This window comes from Mytilus galloprovincialis, chromosome 8 (genome assembly GCF_965363235.1).
Source record: "Mytilus galloprovincialis chromosome 8, xbMytGall1.hap1.1, whole genome shotgun sequence".
In the NCBI taxonomy this organism is placed as follows: domain Eukaryota; kingdom Metazoa; phylum Mollusca; class Bivalvia; order Mytilida; family Mytilidae; genus Mytilus; species Mytilus galloprovincialis.
The window spans coordinates 9,963,687-9,989,463 of record NC_134845.1 but is presented as its reverse complement, the minus strand read 5'-3'; the positions used below and the strand labels follow the sequence as shown (position 1 = coordinate 9,989,463).

Below are 25,777 nucleotides of genomic sequence, written 5' to 3'. Positions count from 1 at the left end.
AATAAACAGCTGCCCCATGAGCTGTTTTTGAGATACGGCGCAACATGTAAAAAAAAACCTCCCCTTTTTTTACAAAATACTGGAATAACTCAAAAACAAAATTTCGAGTCATCACCAAAAAGTATACAGATCTCTAGATTAATATAACAAAGAAGTGTGTAAAGTTTTAAGCAATAATCATAAATCGTTTTTGAGATACGGCACGACATGTAAAAAACCCCTCCCCCTTTTTTACAAAATACTCAATAACTCAAAAATGAAATTTTGAATCATCACCAAGAAGTATACAGATCTTTAGATTAATATAACAAAGAAATGTGTAAAGTTTTAAGCAATAATCATAAATCATTTTTGAGATACGGCGCGACATGTAAAAAAATTTTTGAATCATCACCAAAAAGTATACAGATATTAAGATTAATATAACTAAGAAGTGTGTGAAGTTTGAAGTAATAATCAAGAATCGTTTTTGAGATACGGTGCGGCATGTGAAAAAAACACAGCCCTGTTTTAGTTACAAAGTGACGTAACTCAAAAAGTTTAAATCTTATTTTCACCAAAAAGTATACAGATCATTTGACCATCATAAGAAACAACAATATTAAGTTTCATGAAATTTAGATAAGTCGTTCTCAAGTTACGGTGCGACATGTTTACGCCGGACAGACACCGGACATTTGTATACCACAATACGTCCCGTCAAAATTTTGACGGGCGTATAAAAACAGATTAATATATATTTTACTTACAGAAATAATTTTTATTATACATGATTGATATGTTTGCATTTGAACAGACAGTTCAGATTTAGAATTATTCAATCATGATGTCAAAATCTACCTTTTTTTTTATAAAAGTTTGAGGCTTGGAAACAAATATTAACTAGAGTTGACCTCAACTTTATATTTGAATCAGGTTTTTAACTGATAAAAAAAATCAAATTAAAAAATAAATAAATAAATAAAAAAGCTTCTGAGAATGAGTCAGCTGTTTCATATTATGACAAAAAATTTACAAAGGAGGATATTTTAAAATAATATCAAAAAAATTGTGAAACAAATTTATTATTTTAACCCCTTATGTACATGTATATCAAGAACATTTATCTACATGTATAAATAAGAAACTTCTGAATATTTAAAAAACAATACCAAAAAAATATAAAACCTTGACAAGTGTAGAATATTTATAAAATAAAGCAGATGACAAAGAGGACAACATGAACAGTACAATACATGGATATAAGTTTAATGTCAGCAGCATTTACAAAACATCCCCTTTGGTATCCTTCCCAGCATGCATTATACCTAGTCCTGGCAGGAAGTAGTATAATTATGTCACCCTTGTTTGTAGGTTGTATTTCTCTGGCTGAAGGAAATAGGTTATAATACACTGTACAATATCTTCTAATTCATGCTGAGCTGACTGCTTGTCCAATCTGTAATCATATCATATTTATTAATGCATGTAGCTTTAGTATTGAGTGTTACTACTTCTAAAATAACATATAAGCCATGTTACATATGAATAATTTTTTATATTCTAGTCTTTTATAAGTTGAGAAAACATTCAGAGGATCTGATATCAATACTTCTGTACATGACAGTAGTTGCCTTGATCTTTCTGTAAGACGTTAGGTTATCTAATATGATTAAACTTTAATTATTACAATAATTGTAAAGATAGAAACATTGATTATTTCCTAGTATATCATAGTATTTTTTGACTTGGATATATAAATATCTAAGTAAAATTAACCACTTTAGTCTAAATATAAAGCATTGATGGTTGTTAAGGCATCCAGCAAAGTTTGGGCTTTTTCCTGTCTTGACAGCTTTGTAACTTTTGAATCTGTCACTGCCCTTTTATAAAGTTCAATATCAAAATTCAGCTTTGATTTAAAATAATATGTCAACCAGTTGCTTCGCAGGGCACAGCATTATACGACCGCAGATGTAGAACTAGAACCCTGAACAGATGGGACAAGTATGGACACAACTTTTAAGTTTGATACAGCTATAAATGTGGATTGTGATTAAATAGTTGACACATCATAGGTTTATGTCACATTATGAATTTGGTTTAAGAAATGAAAATTAGACTTTAAAATTTTTAAATTGGATATTAAACTATTATGGTTCAAATCCAAAATGTAGATACATGATTATATTCAGGATATTATAGAATTCTAAAAATTATTTTTTTGATGAAATCAAGACCACGATTTGGACCAACTTGAAAAGTTAACCCACAATAAAAAAAGTACATGAATGAGAAAAATTGACCCCCCCCACCACAATTTTTTTTCACATCCCCCTTTTCCTTAATCCAAAACTGATCTCAATTCAAATTTCTAATGAAGTTTGCAACAATAACAGCTCATTTAAATACATCATACAATATTAAAATGTAATAAAAAGTGCTTGTTATCACTGAATGGTAAAGATTGTTTTAATTTATCAGTTGGTAGTAAAAATGAAAATACATTGTATATTGTATAAAACAATGATTAAAGTTGATTCAACTACTATTCTATACAAAGAAAGATAACTCCAATTGAAAATTAATTGCTATTGTGCAATATTGTGCAATTAGATATTTCTTGCTATTGTGCAATACTGTGCAATTGAAAATTTCTTGCTATTACATAATACTTAATTTGATAATTTTAAATCCTGATTTGGACCAACTTGAAAACTGGGCCCATAATCAAAAATCAAAGTACATGTTTAGATAAAGCATATCAAAGAAGCCCAAGAATTTAATTTTTGTTAAAATCAAACTTTGTTTAATTTTGGACCCTTTGGACCTTAATGTAGACCAATTTGAAAACTGGTCCAAAAATTAAGAATCTACATACACAATTAGATTCGGCATATCAAAGAACCCCAATTATTCAATTTTTGATGAAATCAAACAAAGTTTGGTCCCAAATTCCTAAACTGTTGGGACCAAAACTCTCAAAATCAATACCAACATTCCTTTTATGGTCATAAACCTTGTGTTTAAATTTCATAGATTTCTATTCACTTATACTAAAGTTATAATGTGAAAACCAAGAAAAATGCTTATTTGGGCCCCTTTTTGGCCCCAAATTCCTAAACTGTTGGGTTCTCAATTCCCCAAATCAATACCAACCTTCCTTTTGTGGTCATAAACCTTGTGTTTAAATTTCATAGACTTCTATTTACTTAAACTTAGGTTATTGTGCGAAAACCAAGAAAATGCTTATTTGGGCCCTTTTTGGCCCCTTATTCCTAAAATATTGGGATCAAAACTCCCAAAATCAATCCTAACCTTCCTTTTGTGGTCATAAACCTTGTGTTAAAATTTCATAGATTTCTATTCACTTTTATTAAAGTTAGAGTGCGAAAACTAAAAGTATTCGGACGACGACGCAGCCAACTTGATAGCAATATACGACGAAAAATTAAGATTTTTGCGGTCGTATAAAAAGACCATGGTGTTGATGTAGAAACGATTGCTTTTAAATGCCACTTTTAACATACCAGAAATTAGCAGATACCTACTGAGTTCTCAAGGAAATGAAAGATACCAGCTCAGTTTGTGAAGAATATGATAAGGCCAACTAAAATTAATTAGTAGATTTTCATCCAAATTTTTGAAAATAATAGGGCGGGTGGGAGGATTTTATTTTTTAAATTTTATTTCATATGAAACCCTTTTGTGACGAGTTCTTCATATATGCAAGTGTAATAATAAGCTTACATCATGTATACACAAGCATGAGGAATCTTGCATAATATTTCAAATCCTTAAATAAATATATCTAATTGCGGGTAACACGAATGACCGAATAACACTGTTATTATCCGAATAACACTTGTAATGACCGAATAACACTTTGAATTTTCAAATTAGCACATATTGGTGACTTTTAAACATTGATTATTAAATATTTATATATTATCGATGTATTGAACAACTTAAAAATGAATTACAGAAAGAAGATAAGTTCATAAAGATCATTTAAAATTAAGTGTGTACATCGAACATGGCGGCCATTGTGATTTCCGTGGTCACCATATTGAATGTACACACTAAATTTTAAAAGTTTTTTATGAACTTATGTGCCTTCTATAAATCATTTATGAGTTATTAAATACATCGATAATATACTATTATTTAATAATTAATGTTTAAAAGTCACCAATATGTGCTAATTTGAAAATTCAAAGTGTTATTCGGATAATAACAGTGTTATTCGGTCATTCGTGTTACCCGCAATCAGACTTGGGGTAATTGTAATTGTAATCGTTAATCAGCTGTAATTGATTACAATTTTTCAAGTAATCAGTGTAATCATTAATCAGCCAAAAATCTGATTACATGTAATTTAATTTAATCAATTACTTTTCAAAATACCCTGTAATCATGATTACTTTTTGATTACATTCTGATTACAATGAAAAAAATCTAAAATTGTGTTTTTGGTCATTAAATGAATCCCTTTGTTCATATTTGATAATTTTTTAACATACTAAAATGGTTTGGTTACTTTAAGCTTGTCTACTTCATTAAAAAATAAACTGTTACAGTATTAAAAAGTCATCATTAGCCTAAGCAGAGACATATAATACAATTATAAACCTTTTATCTTGGTAAAAGATATTGTAAATACATGTATATTCATCGTTTTATATTGATCTTCATATTAATATTTGATAATAACTGTTATATACTCAAGTAATACTTTTCTTTAACCCTGAATTATAATCTTTTGTTAATTTTTGTCAACTTTGAATTGACAGGTAGGAGACTAATTAAGGTTTGTTTTTATTGCAATTACCAATTGAGTATATATAGCTGTAGGGAAATATATATGAGAAAAGATAAATCAGACATGAAAATTTATCTAATTAGCACAAACTAAATTAAAACTTGGACAAATATGTTGTTTAAACTTTTTTTTGTATTTGGACTGGACGTGTAAAATGCAATGGTTTTTAATACTTTAATACATATTGTTTACAATTTGATTAAACATTTCTATTAAAATTTAACATAGTTTTAACTGGTACAAATGTTACTTTATTTCATCCATATTTAAACTTCCATAAATTGCAACTTGGAATACATATAAATTATGAAAGAGGTAAGAAGACAAACAAAAAAACTCTTGATTATGATATATCTTTATAAAATTTAATTCAAAATAATTTAGAGATCATTGGTGATAAAGTGTAATGTATATATATGTAGTGAAATTTGGTGTTTATTTAAATAGATGACGTTTAATTTGAAGTTATCATTTTATAATTGAACCAAATAAAATACGTTCTCAAAAAAGTTATATTAAACTTTTATTCATCCACATCATTCAAAATGTTTTGTTTTTAAATTCATTGTAATCAGATGTAATCATGATTACTTTGCCAATGTAATCATTAATTTAATCAGATACTTTCAGAAATGATGTAATCATTAATTTAATTTAATCGTACAAATGACAAAGTAATTGTAATTTAATCAATTACATTGAAAGTAATCGGACCCATCTCTGCCCGCAATTAGATATATTTGCTAATATTAAAATTTAAAGTGTTATTCGGATAGTAACAGTGTTATTCACTAATTCGAGGTACCGTCTAATTGCGGCTTTGAAAACTTAACAACAAAAACGTGTGAGAAATACTCTCTTCAGTTAGACTACATGTGCCTACACAAATGTATTTTGGTTTCTAAACAATGGTTTGTATTACCATAAAATGAAGCAAATGTATTGGTATGCAACACAATTATTATGAGTACAGAATAAAACGAAAACTTAGAGAGTGTTGAAAATAATAGGGTTGGTACTTTATATGCAAGATGAAAATATAATTATCATGTAAAACATGAACTTAATAATAATAAAAAAGTTGTTGTTTAATGAGTCTGTTTGGGTGTATTGGGACATTTACTGTTTGTCAACATAAAAAAACAGCCATGGGTAAAATCAAAGGGCTTGCATAAATAAAATGCGTATGTTAGTCGACTTTTTAAATTCAATAAACGGTCATAAATCTGAAAAGTTCGTGCTTGTGTTTCAATATCTGTAATTCAGTCATGTTTTCTGTATCAATGGTTTCCACGAATCTTGTGCTTTGGGTATCATTTACAGTTTAAATTTCCTGAGACAAAGTCATTGCATAAATAAAAAAAGTCCGCAGTTTTCTAATCACAGAAATTTGTGACATACCGCGATTTGCAGTCTTGGAAACAGCGTTTTTCTCGTAACACCAATATTTCATGTCATTCTCGTTATCAATTTTTACTCTCGGAAGATGATGTTGTCATCATAGAGCAGCGGAAAGGTCGACTTAATCATTTTGGTTAGATTTACTCGAGGTACAAAACCGAAATTTGAAACAGGAAGCATTGAATGAAACGAAATTTTAACGGTTACCGGTAACGGGAATGAACAAAATCCGGAAATCGTAAATTTTATAAAATAAAAAAATTCGGGGCGGGCGGGGATGAAAATCTATCAATTAATTTTAATTGGCCTAACAAGCTCGTGAGAGCATTTGTCTGGGCTGAGAACATGGAGTTAATTAAAAACTACTTATTTAATTAGTGGCATCGCAATATCTTCAATTGAGGTCAAGTTGTCAAAAGTTCCTGTAAATATAATTGGTCAATTTTGTAGCGAGGTGTGAAATTTGTAAGACCCATCCAATTAATGCCAATGTGACAATGTCTCAAACGTGCTCCCTCTGTTTGGAAATTTAGATGGAATGGCAGACCAGTTTATCTGAATCCTTAGTCTACCCTACTAGGCTGCTTGGTTTTATATAAAACATCTATAAACACCACCTACCCTTTCTGTGGATCTGGTTTATGTTCAGTGTAATACTTGATCTTAGGTTAGATGCACATCACTATAAACGCCACCTACCCTTTCTGTGGATCTGGTTTATGTTCAGTGTAATATTTGATCTTTGGTTCCGTTCCACTTGTCCTAAGAGTAGCTACACAACCATTCTCAAATGTATATGTAACCATCTGACTTGACTTACTCACTGGTAAAGTCTGAAATATTTTAATTAAAATGCATGCTAAAGCTCTATTAAATTTTCAGGAAATTATTGTATGAGTTTTGATATAAAATAAATGTATAAAACAAAATTTTAATATTGAAGACATACATTTTCTGCAAAACTATGAAAAAGCAATCTTTATAACTTAAAACAAGCCTGCAAAGTTTAATAAGTAGGTAATGAGACAAGATCAAAAGAATTGTGTTTTTATTTTAAATAATGACAAGTAATAAAATATTACTGATGTATCATTTCTGCTGTGTATATAAAAGACATAAAGCATGAAACACTTTTTTATTGGTATTCAGATGGTAACTTCTTTTTTTTTTTAATACAGATGAGGGTGGTAAAGGGTTATTTACTGCAACATGTTTTGTCATTTTTATTTCCTGTGCAGCTGTAAAAAAAGGTTCGTTATTCACCATGTTTTGTGAAAAAGGTAAAAAGATCAATTTTCAAGAAAATTTTTAACTGTTCGTTCATAGTGAAATGGCATTTCATTTCGCATTCTTCCGCACAGATAAACACACACCCTTTTACGCCACTCACAGAAGGTAGAAAAGGTCGAAATTGGGTTCAGACTCAACATTCCACAAATTGAATTTGTTGATGTAATATCATGGTGTGATCCCACCTTTTTTAGTTTCATCCACTGTAACATCCCAACAGGCCATCTTATTGCTACACTAACACATTTACTGTTACACAAGTACATCAAAAGCGTTTTTATTTCTATTGAAATAAGTTTGTTGCTTTATTTAACAGTGATTAGAATGATAAATAAGGTAGATAACTCTGTACTAACTGGTATATTGTCTGGTTTACTGTTATCAATTCCTACAGTAAGGTCTCGTACATATTTAATTTTATATGGACCACAGGTATCAGGGTGCTGTAAAGACACAGATATGACTGGTAATATCAACAGTAGCAATTCTGAACAAAAATCAACGAATAAAATTCTTAGTTTCATCATATTCCAGAGCCTGAAAACATTATTATTATAACAAGCACATGACTGATTGATTGATATTTGGTGTTTAACACATTTTTCAGCACTATTTGCTCTTTCATGTATTGGTAAAGTAAGCCATATTGCCCACAGAGAACTATTACCTTTTTTAAAGTATTAAGTAAGATTGGTGTTACTTCCATGTTTCTTTTTGATTTATACTATCTTGTTTTTCTTTAATGTAAGAGGTACATAAATATCAAAAGGTTTAACTTAAATAATAATTGTTCATTTACATAGTGTATGTAGAACATATGAATACAACAAGCTTTTGGTTCATTGTCCTATAAAAATATGTTTTCAATATTCTAGCTAAATGGTTATCTCTATCTACAAAAGTTATATTATTATACACTTACCTTCCCAGTTCCATTAAAATTTCTCAGATCATCAAACAACTTTTTTATAACATCTTTATCATGGCAGATAAAGTAGGAATTCAAACTTATGTGGTAGCCATACCTAAAATAAAATAGATGATTTGAAGGCACTCATTTATTTAATTTTTTAAATATCCGTTTTACTCAATTTGAATTTGTTTTTCTTTTAATTTATAATTTAATTCTAAAGGACTTTTTTTTTAGAGATTCTGAATTAAACTTTCTTCAAAAATTCATGATGTAAATTTAACTATAATAACAATGTATAAGAATAATAGAACAGTAACTTACTTTTGGTAAATATTTTCTAGTTGTTTGTAAAGTGTAAGACCCTGGTCATACAGATGAGTTGCCATCTCTGCTGTTACCATGGAGGCACTGACTCCATCCTTGTCCAGCACACTGGAACCACACATGAATCCTGTAATACAAAAAACAGGCATTAGTCATGGTTGATATAAGTTAATTGTTGAAGGCAGTAAAGTTGCTCCTTTTATCCAAAATATATAATATACAACAGTACAGTTATCAAATAGCAAGTTCATATATATATAAATGTAATATAATAATACAACTCATCAGAAAATGTATAGAACTTGAAAATAACATTTTGTTGGGATTTTATAATGGTATTTTATTAAAAAGGACAAAAAAAAGTATAAATAAAAGAAAATAAAAGATGATTAAGAAAAAAAGCAAAATACAAAAACAAATATAGTAAATTAAAAAACAAATAAAAAAAATAGTTTCGTGTCTGTTAATTTTGTAGTTGCTTTTCCATCAAATTATCCTGTAAAGCCTCCTGGTAAATATGCCAAGCTTGATTAAACTTATCAAAACATTTATTTTTAATTCATATCTTCTTCTCCAAAATATAATGATGCTTTAAAAAAACAAAACTCTGCTCCTTTCTTGATGAATGATATCTGATTAAATTATAATTACATAACAACTAATTATATTCCAAACGACATTTTGAGCACCTGTTTTCTTATAAAAAACAAACATTCTGTTGTCAAATTCAATTTGTAGTGTGACAACTCATTACTGTGTATTATAGCTGCTGACAGTCATTATATTTAGTAGTTTCTGAGAAAAGAGTGACTAAAATATCTGTCTGGTGAATACAGATGAACTGACAAATAAATGAATGGACAAAATGTTTGCAATAATGCTTTATACACTGTCAGAGTGTGGAGTAATAAATATTAACCTAACAATCTTACCAATAGCCTCCTCAAAGGCAAACAGGACAGTTTTCCCTGCCTTCAGATATTCATCGGATTTGTTTCCCATCCATTTGAACCCAGTCAAGGTTTCCTATAAAATACAGATAAAGTCTAAATGTATATACATGAAATCATTTTAACTGGACTTTTAAAATCTTTTACATGTTAAAACCAATTTTTATATTCATGCTGGTACATATCCTACTGAACTAGAGCAGAGTGATGGGATCATGGGAATCATCGAAGACTTTGAAAGGTAGTGAGTCCAAAAGATTGAAGTCATGTCAGGCCAAGTGGGTAACGCTAGAATTCAAAGTATCATTTAACAGAAAAATACTTCCTAGGAGATCCAAAAATGCTTACAAGATACAACTCATTCTTATGAAGTTCAAAAACAACTAGAACTATGATTTATCTCACAAAAGGATAACTCTGTCAAACATTACTGTAAGTTAATTTGATTATCTCCCCTTTAACATGTTATACAAGGCTACTATTCCTTTATACTTGTGAAGTGTTCTACAACTCTGTGTTCTATACTTCCTGCAGTGTAAGAGGTACATAGAACAATAGGGTGATTTCTATAAACTCCCAAAAACTTTGAATGTGAGAAACATGCAACAACAAAAAAACGTACGCAAAGGGTGTAATAAAAAAATAAAAATAACAACGAACTGAATGCAATTGTAGAGTAACTGTAGATCATGTTTATGATACATACACAACTGAATTTTGTAAAGACCTAATATAAAACCACTTATCAATTTTATTTATCACAAGCTAATGTGTTTATAAAATGAACAAAACTGACAATTGTTCATTTAATACATATAAAACATGGTAATATTAATATTTATTCATTAGTTAAAAATACCTCAAAATTAAATCCTTCATTTCTGGCTATTGTCTGTAATATCTTAGATGATACTGTACTTGCTAACATATACACTTCAGATGCTAAAACATAGTATGTTAGTATGTAAATAAAAGCATATATTGGGTATATGTCAATTTGACAGCTATCAAACAACACAAAAACAGAAAAAAAATCTATAGATTTTTGTTCATTGAATTTTAGAACAATGCATTGTGGGAAACTATCATAATATGGCAGGAAATATTGATATAGCCACATATGATTTAAACATTGTTTTTAAATTCATGCCAAATTCTATTTTCAACAAAATAAAGTCACGATTGTCCAAACAAAACTGATTTGATTAGTGGATAGACAGTTAATTAGCAATCTGATAAATATTTCTATTGTTTACATCCCATGTACATGCACAGTAATTTAGTCCTGTTCAGCACTGAAAAGTGGTCACATGGATTGTATTAAGCCTGGCCTTACTGACACAAAGAGAAGGTTAGGCCAAGATACCAGGCTAAGCACCATCATCCTTACACTATACCTTACCTGGAACATCAGGATTCTTCTGTCTAAAGGAAAGCCAACTCCACCATCCCAGCAATGCACCAATTTCATTTCCTTTACACTATACCTTACCTGGAACATCAGGATTCTTCTGTCTAAAGGATAGCCAACTCCACCATCCCAGCAAGGCACCAATTTCATTTCCTTTACACTATACCTTACCTGGAACATCAGGATTCTTCTGTCTAAAGGAAAGCCAACTCCACCATCCCAGCAATGCACCAATTTCATTTCCTTTACACTATACCTTACCTGGAACATCAGGATTCTTCTGTCTAAAGGAAAGCCAACTCCACCATCCCAGCAATGCACCAATTTCATTTCCTTTACACTATACCTTACCTGGAACATCAGGATTCTTCTGTCTAAAGGAAAGCCAACTCCACCATCCCAGCAAGGCACCAATTTCCTTTCCTTTACACTATACCTTACCTGGAACATCAGGATTCTTCTGTCTAAAGGTAAGCCAACTCCACCATCCCAGCAATGCACCAATTTCATTTCCTTTACACTATACCTTACCTGGAACATCAAGATTCTTCTGTCTAAAGGAAAGCCAACTCCACCATCCCAGCAAGGCACCAATTTCATTTCCTTTACACTATACCTTACCTGGAACATCAGGATTCTTCTGTCTAAAGGTAAGCCAACTCCACCATCCCAGCAAGGCACCAATTTCATTTCCTTTACACTATACCTTACCTGGAACATCAGGATTCTTCTGTCTAAAGGTAAGCCAACTCCACCATCCCAGCAATGCACCAATTTCATTTCCTTTACACTATACCTTACCTGGAACATCAGGATTCTTCTGTCTAAAGGAAAGCCAAATCCACCATCCCAGCAATGCACCAATTTCATTTCCTTTACACTATACCTTACCTGGAACATCAGGATTCTTCTGTCTAAAGGAAAGCCATATCCACCATCCCAGCAATGCACCAATTTCATTTCCTTTACACTATACCTTACCTGGAACATCAGGATTCTTCTGTCTAAAGGAAAGCCATATCCACCATCCCAGCAATGCACCAATTTCATTTCCTTTACACTATACCTTACCTGGAACATCAGGATTCTTCTGCCTAAAGGAAAGCCAACTCCACCATCCCAGCAATGCACCAATTTCATTTCCTTTACACTATACCTTACCTGGAACATCAGGATTCTTCTGTCTAAAGGTAAGCCAACTCCACCATCCCAGCAATGCACCAATTTCATTTCCTTTACACTATACCTTACCTGGAACATCAGGATTCTTCTGCCTAAAGGTAAGCCAACTCCACCATCCCAGCAAGGCACCAATTTCATTTCCTTTACACTATACCTTACATGGAACATCAGGATTCTTCTGTCTAAAGGTAAGCCAACTCCACCATCCCAGCAAGGCACCAATTTCATTTCCTTTACACTATACCTTACCTGGAACATCAGGATTCTTCTGTCTAAAGGTAAGCCAACTCCACCATCCCAGCAAGGCACCAATTTCATTTCCTTTACACTATACCTTACCTGGAACATCAGGATTCTTCTGTCTAAAGGTAAGCCAACTCCACCATCCCAGCAAGGCACCAATTTCATTTCCTTTACACTATACCTTACCTGGAACATCAGGATTCTTCTGTCTAAAGGAAAGCCAACTCCACCATCCCAGCAATGCACCAATTTCATTTCCTTTACACTATACCTTACCTGGAACATCAGGATTCTTCTGTCTAAAGGAAAGCCAACTCCACCATCCCAGCAATGCACCAATTTCATTTCCTTTACACTATACCTTACCTGGAACATCAGGATTCTTCTGTCTAAAGGAAAGCCAACTCCACCATCCCAGCAATGCACCAATTTCATTTCCTTTACACTATACCTTACCTGGAACATCAGGATTCTTCTGTCTAAAGGTAAGCCAACTCCACCATCCCAGCAATGCACCAATTTCATTTCCTTTACACTATACCTTACCTGGAACATCAAGATTCTTCTGTCTAAAGGTAAGCCAACTCCACCATCCCAGCAATGCACCAATTTCATTTCCTTTACACTATACCTTACCTGGAACATCAGGATTCTTCTGTCTAAAGGAAAGCCAACTCCACCATCCCAGCAATGCACCAATTTCATTTCCTTTACACTATACCTTACCTGGAACATCAGGATTCTTCTGCCTAAAGGAAAGTCAACTCCACCATCCCAGCAATGCACCAATTTCATTTCCTTTACACTATACCTTACCTGGAACATCAGGATTCTTCTGTCTAAAGGTAAGCCAACTCCACCATCCCAGCAATGCACCAATTTCATTTCCTTTACACTATACCTTACCTGGAACATCAGGATTCTTCTGTCTAAAGGTAAGCCAACTCCACCATCCCAGCAAGGCACCAATTTCATTTCCTTTACACTATACCTTACCTGGAACAACAGGATTCTTCTGTCTAAAGGTAAGCCAACTCCACCATCCCAGCAATGCACCAATTTCATTTCCTTTACACTATACCTTACCTGGAACATCAGGATTCTTCTGTCTAAAGGAAAGCCAACTCCACCATCCCAACAATGCACCAATTTCATTTCCTTTACACTATACCTTACCTGGAACATCAGGATTCTTCTGTCTAAAGGAAAGCCAACTCCACCATCCCAGCAAGACACCAATTTCATTTCCTTTACACTATACCTTACCTGGAACATCAGGATTCTTTTGTCTAAAGGAAAGCCAACTCAACCATCCCAGCAATGCACCAATTTCATTTCCTTTACACTATACCTAACCTGGAACATCAGGATTCTTCTGTCTAAAGGAAAGCCAACTCCACCATCCCAGCAATGCACCAATTTCATTTCCTTTACACTATACCTTACCTGGAACATCAGGATTCTTCTGTCTAAAGGAAAGCCAACTCCACCATCCCAACAATGCACCAATTTCATTTCCTTTACACTATACCTTACCTGGAACATCAGGATTCTTCTGTCTAAAGGAAAGCCAACTCCACCATCCCAACAATGCACCAATTTCATTTCCTTTACACTATACCTTACCTGGAACATCAGGATTCTTCTGTCTAAAGGAAAGCCAACTCCACCATCCCAGCAATGCACCAATTTCATTTCCTTTACACTATACCTTACCTGGAACATCAGGATTCTTCTGTCTAAAGGAAAGCCAACTCCACCATCCCAGCAATGCACCAATTTCATTTCCTTTACACTATACCTTACCTGGAACATCAGGATTCTTCTGTCTAAAGGAAAGCCAACTCCACCATCCCAGCAATGCACCAATTTCATTTTCTTTACACTATACCTTACCTGGAACATCAGGATTCTTCTGTCTAAAGGAAAGCCAACTCCACCATCCCAGCAATGCACCAATTTCATTTCCTTTACACTATACCTTACCTGGAACATCAGGATTCTTCTGTCTAAAGGAAAGCCAACTCCACCATCCCAGCAATGCACCAATTTCATTTCCTGAGAAAATATGCCATTTACCACTGAAATTATCAATAAAATATTTAATTTACCATTCATCTTTTTGTCTAATTTCAATGGGTAATAGATATAAAAAAAAAGAAAACAATTTAAAAGGGTAGAACAATGTGCTGATCTCAATTGTCTTGATTTTTGCTTTCTTCGTTGGATTTTGTGGTTGAGTGTTTGGTTAGATTCATTGTGGTGTCCAATAGTTTAGATATTACGGTTGCCTTTTAAGAATGCAGAGAGGCCGGCTGTTTGACTCACGCTCAAAAGAAATGAAACTGTTCTTATAACTCCAGTATTTTTAAACTATAATCAAAATGTATAACTATTTCAATACTGTAGTATAACTACAAAACATGTCAACAAGGCACATGTCTGTGTTACAAACAGAAATAAAATATTTAGTACTCATGCAAGCAAAACAATTCAAGTTCATGAGATATCAATATACTTCCATTTTCCTATAAAATATAAGCACCCTGATAAAACAATTCATGTGAGGAAGAAATGTGTTTTGAATATTGATTTACCTTTCTAGTTTTTCAGCAATAGCAAGTCTGTCAGCATCAGGGTCATTGGCTAAAATCACACAACTATTGTTAGCATTGGCTGTGTCTATTGCCAGGGACTAAAAATAATCAAAAAGTAATATCTTAATTCACATTTATACATGCATTGGCATTTTATCTTTAAAGAATGGATAGGTGTAAATACATTTACTGTGTAAGCATGAATATTTTTTTGGCAAGAGTTGTGTAAACTTCTTCATCATTTGGTGCCTGATGGAGAGATTTTTCATTGGCAACCATACCATACAATGATACATAATTATTTTTAACCCCTTTCAATTTTCAAATGTTTTAATGAACGAATCTGTCAAGATTTTGTGTGGTTTCACTATTTCCTAACCTTTCTGTCCTTTCAAAACTATGTAAAGCAGGAAAAAGAAATATTCAAAAACTAAAACCATAAGTTATTTATAGGTTTAGGTAGATTCAACAGTTTGAAATTATAAAATATATTTAAAAGCCAATGTCTCCATATATTTACTTTCTTCTCTTTAACTTAGCTTTTACTACTTTTGTAATCCCACGGTTAAGTTAACTTACTAAAGCTCCTTCACCTTCTTCAGGGTTTGGATATCGTACTGTTGGGAATTCTGGATCTGGCATTATCTGTTGAAAGAAAATTACTTTACAAATATTATGATACAGTAGTAAGACATTAGGAAAGTATATCAAAATCCTTTCAGACTTCATGAAACTGCAGTGATAAATGCATTGGCTCCATGTTGTTGTGCGACTTAAGGTTATAAGAAAGTTTATATTAAGAGGAAATACGGCAGCTCCTGAACAATGTTTTTAAAGATTTATAGTGGACTCTCATTGTCTTGAATTTTGTTGACTATAGATATTTTGCAATATTGATATTTCAGCGCAGTCCAATCGGTTTCAGATAACAGATATACTGACCTGTTCTACCACAGGGACCGGTTCTTTAACACCAAACACTTTACAGGCCTCTAAAACATAAGGATATCCCACACCATGCATGGCAGTGTATGTAAATGTTACAGATGATTTACTGTTTTGCTCTCTACAATGTATGATAACACCATACACAATACACAATATGCTCAATTTAAATTCTATATACTTAAGTGCCTTAGTCTATTTCTATTTTAGAATTCTTTTATAATTTACTAAATATAGAATGTTAAGAACAGCAGGATCTGTTTTGCTCAATATATTTTCTTCCTTTATAAACAGATTAACTATACTGTTTGGTTAAAAAAGTTACAGTAATTTTACCTGAAATAACATAATTTTTTCAGATCTTCATTATAATGTTTCAAAATATCATTGTAAGGATCCTTCCTTAAAGGACTTTTCTCTACAACTGATGCATCCCACGAAGTTATCAGTGGTACCAAGTTTTCCTCTATTGACTTTGCTACATGTTTATCAACAGGGGAGATAATCTGGAATTGAAAAGGGAAATAATTCAAATTTTTAATGATTATAATCCATGTTTTAACAGGTCTTCATAGACTTTCGATCTTAACTGAAACTTGATAAACTTGAAATCTTACTGTTTCTACTCTTCAAAAAGTTTCATTTAATGCATTTTCATGAAGGAATATATATTTTAAGCAAAAACAAAAAAAATGATAAGATCCCTTCATGGTATATGTAATAGCTGACTTTTAATAAAGCCATTAGTAGACTTTAACATGAATGATGTCACAATAGTAAAGTTTCAAAAGTCTATTATTCTTATGAACAAACAATAAGAAGCATATAAAATATTGATATTTTTAACACAAGTTGAACAAAGTATGATATTACGACAGATCCTAAATATCTGAGACCTGAGATCCATTACTTCCATAGACTTTGTAACCATTGTCTTCTTTAGGATTATGTGAGGCTGTAACCATGATTCCACAATCTGCTTTACAATGTATCACAGCATACGCCTGAAAATGAAAGAGGTAAATTGGTCAGTCCATTATTGGTAAAACTAATTCTTTTTTATTGAAATTTTGAATTACCAAAATTGTATATTATATTGAAGTTTTTTGTGTGATCTCTTTCTTTTGTTTTGTAATTTCATGAAATTTTCACTTTCAATTCAGTGTGGTATTTTCATGATCTTCAAAATTTTAAAGAAGACCTATTGGTTAGAATATTTGACAACCAATCCTAATCATGAATAACCTAATGCTGATCCCTGAACCATGACATGTGGTCCAAGTCAGGTGAACCTAAAATAGCTTACAGATATGGATATTACATGCAATGGTTCTATAAACTAAATACAATTGTCAATGTATTTATAAAAATGTCCTATTTCAATGTATTCATAAAAACTGGAACACCCTCTGAGATCACCAGAAAGTTATGCGTTCAATCATTGTCAAAGTCAAACAGAAGACTTTAAAATTGGTATGTTCTGCTTCTCCATTTTGCAAGCAACATTTTTAAAAGAGTAAGAACAAAGACTGGTTGGCTCAAATATTTTGGGTAGCATGTCTTTCTGTAGATTGTTACTAGTTATGTTTTTTTTAAATATGCTTAGCATGTGTCTAGTACAAAGCAGGGTTCATATTCATATGAAATTTATATATTATAATAGGGAGATGACAAAGAAAATGCCTTTATTTTTTTTAAACATGAAATGCTTGTACAAATGTATTACATATTATTATTTTTAGGAACATAAGAATACAGCATTTTTGAAACCAATTGATTTCACAATTATCCTGGTGAAAGTTAAACAAAACAAGATCAAATAATGTGTACAATATTTACAACAAGAATGCCTCCATTGTACACAGATGCCCCACTCACACTATCATTTTGTATGTACCATGGTCCGTGAAATTGGGGTCAAAACTTTAATTTGGCATAAAAATTAAAATAATAGGGAATATGTGTAATAAGTTTCTAGTTTATTGGATTTCAACTTCATCAAAAATTACTTTGATTAAAAACTTTAACCTAACCAGGACAGACGGACGAACAGCAGGACAAACAGATGCACAGACCTGAAAACATACTGCCCCTAGCATATGCCTAGGTTGGGCATAAAAATAGCAATGGGGTTTTAATTATTTTCAATGTTTATCCTATTCATCTTAAAGTAATGCAACAGTCTGGATATTGGATTTCAACTTTTAAGTAATTTAATTACAGTCCTATTTAGTATTACTTACCACATAAGGGGTAGGACAAACTCTGGAATAGAGGTAGACAGGTACTTCTGCATTAATAAACACTGTCGCTGTCAACCAGGCAAATCTATAACACAAAGTCAACATATAAATATCTTAAAAAGTAATATAAACCTTGATAAACACTGTCGCTGTCAACCAGGCAAATCTATAACACAAAGTCAACATATAAATATCTTAAAAAGTAATATAAACCTTGATAAACACTGTCCCTGTCAACCAGGCAAATCTATAACACATAGTCAACACATAAATATCTTAAAAAGTAATATAAACCTTGATAAACACTGTCGCTGTCAACCAGGCAAATCTATAACACATAGTCAACACATAAACATCTTAAAAAGTAATATAAACCTTGATAAACACTGTCGCTGTCAACCAGGCAAATCTATAACACAAAGTCAACACATAAACATCTTAAAAAGTAATATAAACCTTGATAAACACTGTCGCTGTCAACCAGGCAAATCTATAACACAAAGTCAACACATAAATATCTTAAAAAGTAATATAAACCTTGAAAAACACTGTTGCTGTCAACCAGGCAAATCTATAACACAAAGTCAACACATAAATATCTTAAAAAGTAATATAAACCTTGATAAACACTGTCACTGTCAACCAGGCAAATCTATAACACAAAGTCAACACATAAATATCTTTACAAGTAATATAAACCTTGATAAACACTGTCGCTGTCAACCAGGCAAATCTATAACACAAAGTCAACACATAAATATCTTAAAAAGTAATATAAACCTTGATAAACACTGTCGCTGTCAACCAGGCAAATCTATAACACAAAGTCAACACATAAATATCTTAAAAAGTAATATAAACCTTGATAAACACTGTCGCTGTCAACCAGGCAAATCTATAACACAAAGTCAACACATAAATATCTTAAAAAGTAATATAAACCTTGAAAAACACTGTTGCTGTCAACCAGGCAAATCTATAACACAAAGTCAACACATAAATATCTTAAAAAGTAATATGAACCTTGATAAACACTGTCGCTGTCAACCAGGCAAATCTATAACACAAAGTCAACACATAAATATCTTTAAAAGTAATATAAACCTTGATAAACACTGTCGCTGTCAACCAGGCAAATCTATAACACAAAGTCAACACATAAATATCTTAAAAAGTAATATAAACCTTGAAAAACACTGTTGCTGTCAACCAGGCAAATCTATAACACAAAGTCAACACATAAATATCTTAAAAAGTAATATAAACCTTGAAAAACACTGTTGCTGTCAACCAGGCAAATCTATAACACAAAGTCAACACATAAATATCTTAAAAAGTAATATAAACCTTGATAAACACTGTCACTGTCAACCAGGCAAATCTATAACACAAAGTCAACACATAAACATCTTAACTAGTAATATAAACCTTGATAAACATTGTTGCTGTCAACCAGGCAAATCTGTAAGACAAAGTCAACACATAAATATCTTTACAACTAATATAAACCTTGATAAACACTGTCGCTGTCAACCAGGCAAATCTGTAACACAAAGTCAACACATAAATATCTTAACAAGTAATATAAACCTTGATAAACACTGTCACTGTCAACCAGGCAAATCTATAACACAAAGTCAACACATAAACATCTTAACTAGTAATATAAACCTTGATAAACACTGTCGCTGTCAACCAGGCAAATCTATAACACAAAGTCAACACATAAATATCTTAAAAAGTAATATAAACCTTGATAAACATTGTTGCTGTCAACCAGGCAAATCTGTAAGACAAAGTCAACACATAAATATCTTTACAACTAATATAAACCTTGATAAACACTGTCGCTGTCAACCAGGCAAATCTATAACACAAAGTCAACACATAAACATTTAAAAAAGCTTGGATAAGAGGTCAACCAGCATACTGTAAATTCAGAAATTAGTGTGTACATTTATTATTGTGATTTATAATTTTAAAATGCTATTTTAATATTTTGCAATATTAAAGTCATAAGAAACGAGTGACCGGTGAAAAATAATGTTCTTTCAATTCTTGAACCAATGCATACAAACATCATAAACTTAGTCTTCTGTGCACGAGTTTATCATTTTTTTCGTGTAAATTTCGTAAAATCGTCAATTTTTTATTCAATCGGTCAGTGTTGTTGTGAAAAAATGGCAGGTAATTAAAGTTCGTGTTTTAAAGCCAAAGTTTAACGATTGTCACCTGTTTGTCAACAATCGACAAAAAATCAACAAAAAAGTATGGAAATTGAGCACGTGTTTAACATGTAAATTCAGATAATAGTTTATTTAAAGGACATCCATGCGTATTGTGATCAACGGATTTTTACGAGATGGGTCACATTAAGGTCACTTTGCATACGGAAAATATGTGGGGGGAATTGCTTCCTGGAAGGAAGCAATTAAAATAAAGTAAGCTTCTTCTAAATATGAATAAATTAAAAAAAATTCTTCAGAAAAAAGTATATGTACATAAGTTTTATAATGAAAACTGTCCATTGAGTTATAAAAAAACATATGCATTATTTTTTTTGATTTGGGGTTTCTTATGACTTTAAGAAAAATCCTGTTTACATTCATATAACTTTTCTGAGACAATGTTTGTATTTAGCACAGCTGGTTTGAGTTTACAGTAAAAAGACTGCAAACATCTGAAATGTCACAATTAGCACTAGGAAAATTAGAGAACCTTAGTGAGCGCGCTCACATAAGTACATGTACCCCATGTCCCCACATTTTCACTGGAGAAATAAAATAACTATAAGAAAAAAAAATTGAATCATAATTTCCTGTCGATATGCACGTGTACATAGTATGTCCTTTTAATCTACAAAGTTTCATGAAATTCTGATGTGTGGTTTCAGAGGAGTTGCCATGACAAACTGTTGCAGAAGTATATTGAAGCAAATAAGTCCAAAGGGGCATAACTCATAGAAAAAAAATTGCATCATAATTTCCTGTCGTTTTGCACATCTCCATAGTATGTCCTTATTATCTACAAAGTTTCATGAAATTCTGATGTGTGGTTTCAGAGAAGTTGCGATGACAAACTGTTGCAGTAGTATATTGAAGCAAAAAAAATCAAAGGGGAGTAACTCCTAGAAAAATTGAATCCTAATTTCCAGTTGAAATGCACATCTACATAGTATGTCCTTATTATCTAAAAAGGTTTCATGAAATTCTGATGTGTGGTTTCAGAGGAGTTGCGATGACAAACTGTTGCAGAAGTATATTGAAGCAAATAATTTCAAACTCCTATAAAAAAAATTGAATCGTAATTTCCTGTTGATATGCACATCTACTTAGTGTGTCCTTATTAACTTCATTGCGTGGGGTATAATAAGAAATAGTTAGACTGAAAGTCTGTTCTTCATTCATCATGCACATGGTTACTTAGTTACAGGAACAACCAAACGTTTAATACATAACAAGATTTTCTAACTGTTTTAGTCATATTCGGGAAATTTCTTCTGAAATACAATTTTATATACATAACATTATGACATATTCTGCAAACATTGTGGAACATTCAATGTACAAGGAATGCTATATGTTGTATGTACATTTACCTTTCACTATTGTGTCTACCATCATAACCCACAACCACACCATTACTTTTTACAGATGGACAATTTTTTAATAAATATTGACACAGACCCTGAAAATATAATGAACATATATCAAAATTATTATTATTGACTTGTCAACAGGACATATAGTTTTTATAAGGCCAAAATTCTTGTGTTTTTGCTAACCCTACCTATCCTCATGATCCTAATTGTTAGTGCCTACCCTAACATTTTTTATGACATTTTGGAATACGCACTGCTATTAAAGTCTTACTGAATCAGATGTTTAAAAACCAATAATAGTATCATTTTTGTCCTGTCAAATTAACCTCAAAAGACAGACTTCTAGCTATAGATTAACTAATATTGCAATTCATGCAATAATTCAGGTACAAATTCTTTTTTTCATAGTTAAATAAATAGTATAGAAAGATAATACCAAAACACATAATAAGCCTTGCCCAGTGATAAAGGCTATGAATCATCACCAGGCACTGTTAATTGTGCATTTTCACTTACCTATACTTTTAAAATGTCAGAACTTTTGCCACTGATACCAATAATTGGTGTGGCTTCAACTAATAATAGTACCATTGGAGCTTTTGTGGTAAGTTAGGTCAAACAAAAAAGTATGTGTTTACTGTCATGTGCAGGAAAAAAATAGGTTAGGTAGGTAGGGATTTTTTTTAAATTTAATTATTTTTTTTACCTTGTGTTTGTGGGAGCAACATTGTAACTGTAACAGTACTTAATCAAAAATGTTAAAAAAAACTTAAAGGTAGGGGATAAAAATTAGGGTAGGTAGGGGTACAGTAAACTCAGATACTTATTTGTTTGGCCTTATCTCTGTATATCAGTATTCTCTCTATTTCGCCACTAGTAGGTAATTATACCAAACAGGCCTTGGTCTGCAAAATATAACAATGATTCTTACCTGAGTAGTTTGGATAATTGTTAAATCATTCATCATAGAAAATCCTGCTGCCATTCGAGTTCTAAGTCCTGCAAAAATGCATATAAACTGTTTTTGATGGTGAATTATCAATGTATAAACCATTACTAGAGTTAATCATGTATCTATAAAAAAAAAATGAAAAAAACTGTAAGTTCTTGATTTCTTCCTACATTATTTTTCAACAGAAAATTCTAAAAAAAAAAAAAACTCATTTAATTTGCTTTGACTACTGTTTACTGTCAAATTTACAGAAAATTAACAGATGATATGGCGTAACTATAACTAAGGAGTCAGGCGCCATATTGACATGTTTCACCTACTTCAAAACTCCATGTCAATGCAATATTATTACGAGTTTGGAGCATACATATTAAAGAACTATCTTCAGCTTGAGAGTTTTGATTCTTGATGCTATTTACATTAACATGATTAATGCACGAAGATCTAAAAAATATTTTTTTCAAAATTTTTATCATTTGATTTTTTAATTTTTTTCAAGCTCTAATGCATAAATTCTGTCATGTCTGTAAATTTTTTATTCAAATTTCAGTTATATTAACAAAATTACTTAAGCTACACAAAATTTGGATTCACATGAAAAGTTGGTATTATAGGAGCAATTAATATGTACATCTTAAACTGCGCTAGTTATAAATATATCGAGCATTTTATCATGCAGTTGTTTACAAAGCTAATGAAGTATTTGAGATTGATGATACATCTGAGCATTATTATTTGTATTTACTAAAAGCTGTTCTAGATCTAAAGGGAAATTAGGAAATTGGTGAGAGGTTGCATTTCTTTAAAATTTTGTATTAATTACCAATGTATAAAATGAAAATCTTATTTAATGGGTGGTTGGGGTCTAATAAAGAGTGCCTCTTATCCCATCTGTTTAAATCTGGAAATGCCTTAATGATCAAGACAAACTCAATCATTCAAATGTTCTCTAACAAATTAACCTGCAGTCCCAAACTCCATTCTTTTTAACAACCTTTTCTTTAGTTCTTCTATATTTTTTTCATTTACCAACTGTAATATGTCTGATCTTGTTGCCTCATTCTGAAAAAAATATATTCATAAAGCCGTTACAAAATACCTTTAAAATTATAAATGAAGACACCTTGAATGTAAGTGTAATTTTTAAACACAAGTACGAATATACATATCTCATTTCCATGTGATGGAGAAAGATTATTTTGACAGAATCAATAGTCTAGTTTCTTCTCTTTACTTTCAGTTTCTTCTCTTTACTTTCAGATATAGATATAGGAAGATGTGATGTGAGTGCCAATGAGACAACTCTCCATCCAAATAACAATTTAAAAAAAGTAAACCATTATAGGTCAATGTACGGCCTTCAACACGGAGCATTGGCTCACACCGAACAACAAGCTATAAAGGGCCCCAAAATTACTAGTGTAAAACCATTCAAACAGGAAAACCAACGGTCTAATCTATGTAAAAAAAAAATGATTATTTTCAGTAATATTTTCAATTTGCTACATAAACTTTTTTGTAAATGTGACCTTGACCTCGATCAAGTGACCTTAACATTAATTTGGTTCTTTATTTCATCATATAAATTGTATGACCACATATCTATAAAATATCAATGCAATCCAATTTGTAACTATTTCATTTTTTCATTTGGCACACCTGTTTTGCACAAATGTCAAGTCTATTTTAGTAACTATGACCATGACCTTGATCTTTAATGACCCCAAAATCAATTGGGTGCTTATTATACCAGAACCTTGGCTACATGTAAACTGCAGTTGCAATCATCCTTGCACATTTGCAGCATATGCTCTTAAAGTCTTTACTGTCAGGCGTCAACCAGTCTGCTACTGTAAGTGTTAATTTGTTTAAATTGAACATCATTCATCAAAATATTCTTATCTTGATTTGTCTGAGGTCTTAAATAATTATCCAAAATTATTTTGGAAAAAAATACTGTGATTAGTCTATTTATGTTGATTTATTTATCATCTAAAAGAAAACATTAGTGTTTACATTTTTTGACAATTTTTTTTACAGGAATTGATCATGAAGCTACCCCCCTTTTTTGGAAACAATTTGGTTGCTTATATAGGGAATCACTAAAGCAACACTGGAGTGGCCCCCGTTAGGCAGTCAGTGGGCCCCCACTTATGAAAATTTCTAGATCCGGCAGTGGAAAGTATTTGAAATCCTATGTGTGTTTCCAAGCAACTGCTTTGTTTTAATGATGTTTTCCCGTATTTTTCACACTATTTTTACCCCCTATCCAATATGGCCGAACTAACCATGAAGAGCCCTATTCATATACACTTGGGCTAGGTCAAATTTTGTTTGCCCTCCCCCTTTTTTCAATATTATCAGTGACCACTACCATGACTACGATTAGAAAACTATAGCAAATACAGGTTCTTTTCAAGTATACTTATGTTGATTTGCTTTATAAATAATTAATACTAAAAATATACAAACAAACAAATATTTTGAAAAAAAGGGAAAGCTAGGGCTAAAATATATGATTTGCAGCATCTCAGTTGAATCCACACTTTTTGACTTACTTTATCCCATTCAAACCATTCCCTCAGCCTTGTATTTAATTCTTCATCTCCTGTATCGTAATTTGTAGCGTTTAAAGCCATGCTTGCAACAATATTATACGCGAGAAAATTATAGCAGACAGAATATTCAAGGCCGCTAAGGGAGGTAATACGGAAAATTACCTATAAATTAAAATTACTTGTTATTTTTAACGAAACGAATCTATATTCGAGTCGTCTTCAGTTGTACAACAAAACTTCAGGATACTGGAGAACACATTTAGTGATATAAGAAAATTATATAAATTGGACAATCTGTGCATGTATAATACAAAAAAAAAGTGATTAATATTATTTACAAAATTAAGTATCAGATGATCTGGATTT

At 31.7% G+C, this 25,777-nt stretch overlaps 1 protein-coding gene across 2 annotated transcripts; it reads right to left on the bottom strand.

The window, feature by feature from the left end:
• Positions 1 to 1,168: 1,168 nt before the first annotated feature.
• On the bottom strand, positions 1,169 to 25,575 carry LOC143085042 (phosphopentomutase-like). Of its 2 annotated transcripts, none has more exons than XR_012981232.1 (18): positions 25,412 to 25,575; positions 23,816 to 23,915; positions 22,833 to 22,900; positions 21,899 to 21,987; positions 18,301 to 18,385; positions 16,954 to 17,061; positions 16,394 to 16,563; positions 16,055 to 16,178; positions 15,692 to 15,757; positions 15,113 to 15,210; positions 14,502 to 14,596; positions 10,539 to 10,621; positions 9,662 to 9,755; positions 8,727 to 8,856; positions 8,415 to 8,517; positions 7,849 to 7,935; positions 6,824 to 7,035; positions 1,169 to 1,438 (listed from the first exon to the last, which is right to left on the bottom strand). XR_012981232.1 is itself a non-coding variant. In XM_076261181.1 (18 exons), the coding sequence occupies exons 1-18, from the start codon at positions 25,490 to 25,492 to the stop codon at positions 1,333 to 1,335; spliced, it is 1,821 nt and encodes a 606-aa protein (XP_076117296.1). In that variant the 5' UTR covers positions 25,493 to 25,574; the 3' UTR covers positions 1,169 to 1,332. The 2 variants fall into 2 exon arrangements, 1 of the variants encoding a protein (XP_076117296.1); XM_076261181.1 differs by having other exon boundaries at positions 6,902 to 7,035; positions 25,412 to 25,574.
• Positions 25,576 to 25,777: the final 202 nt, after the last annotated feature.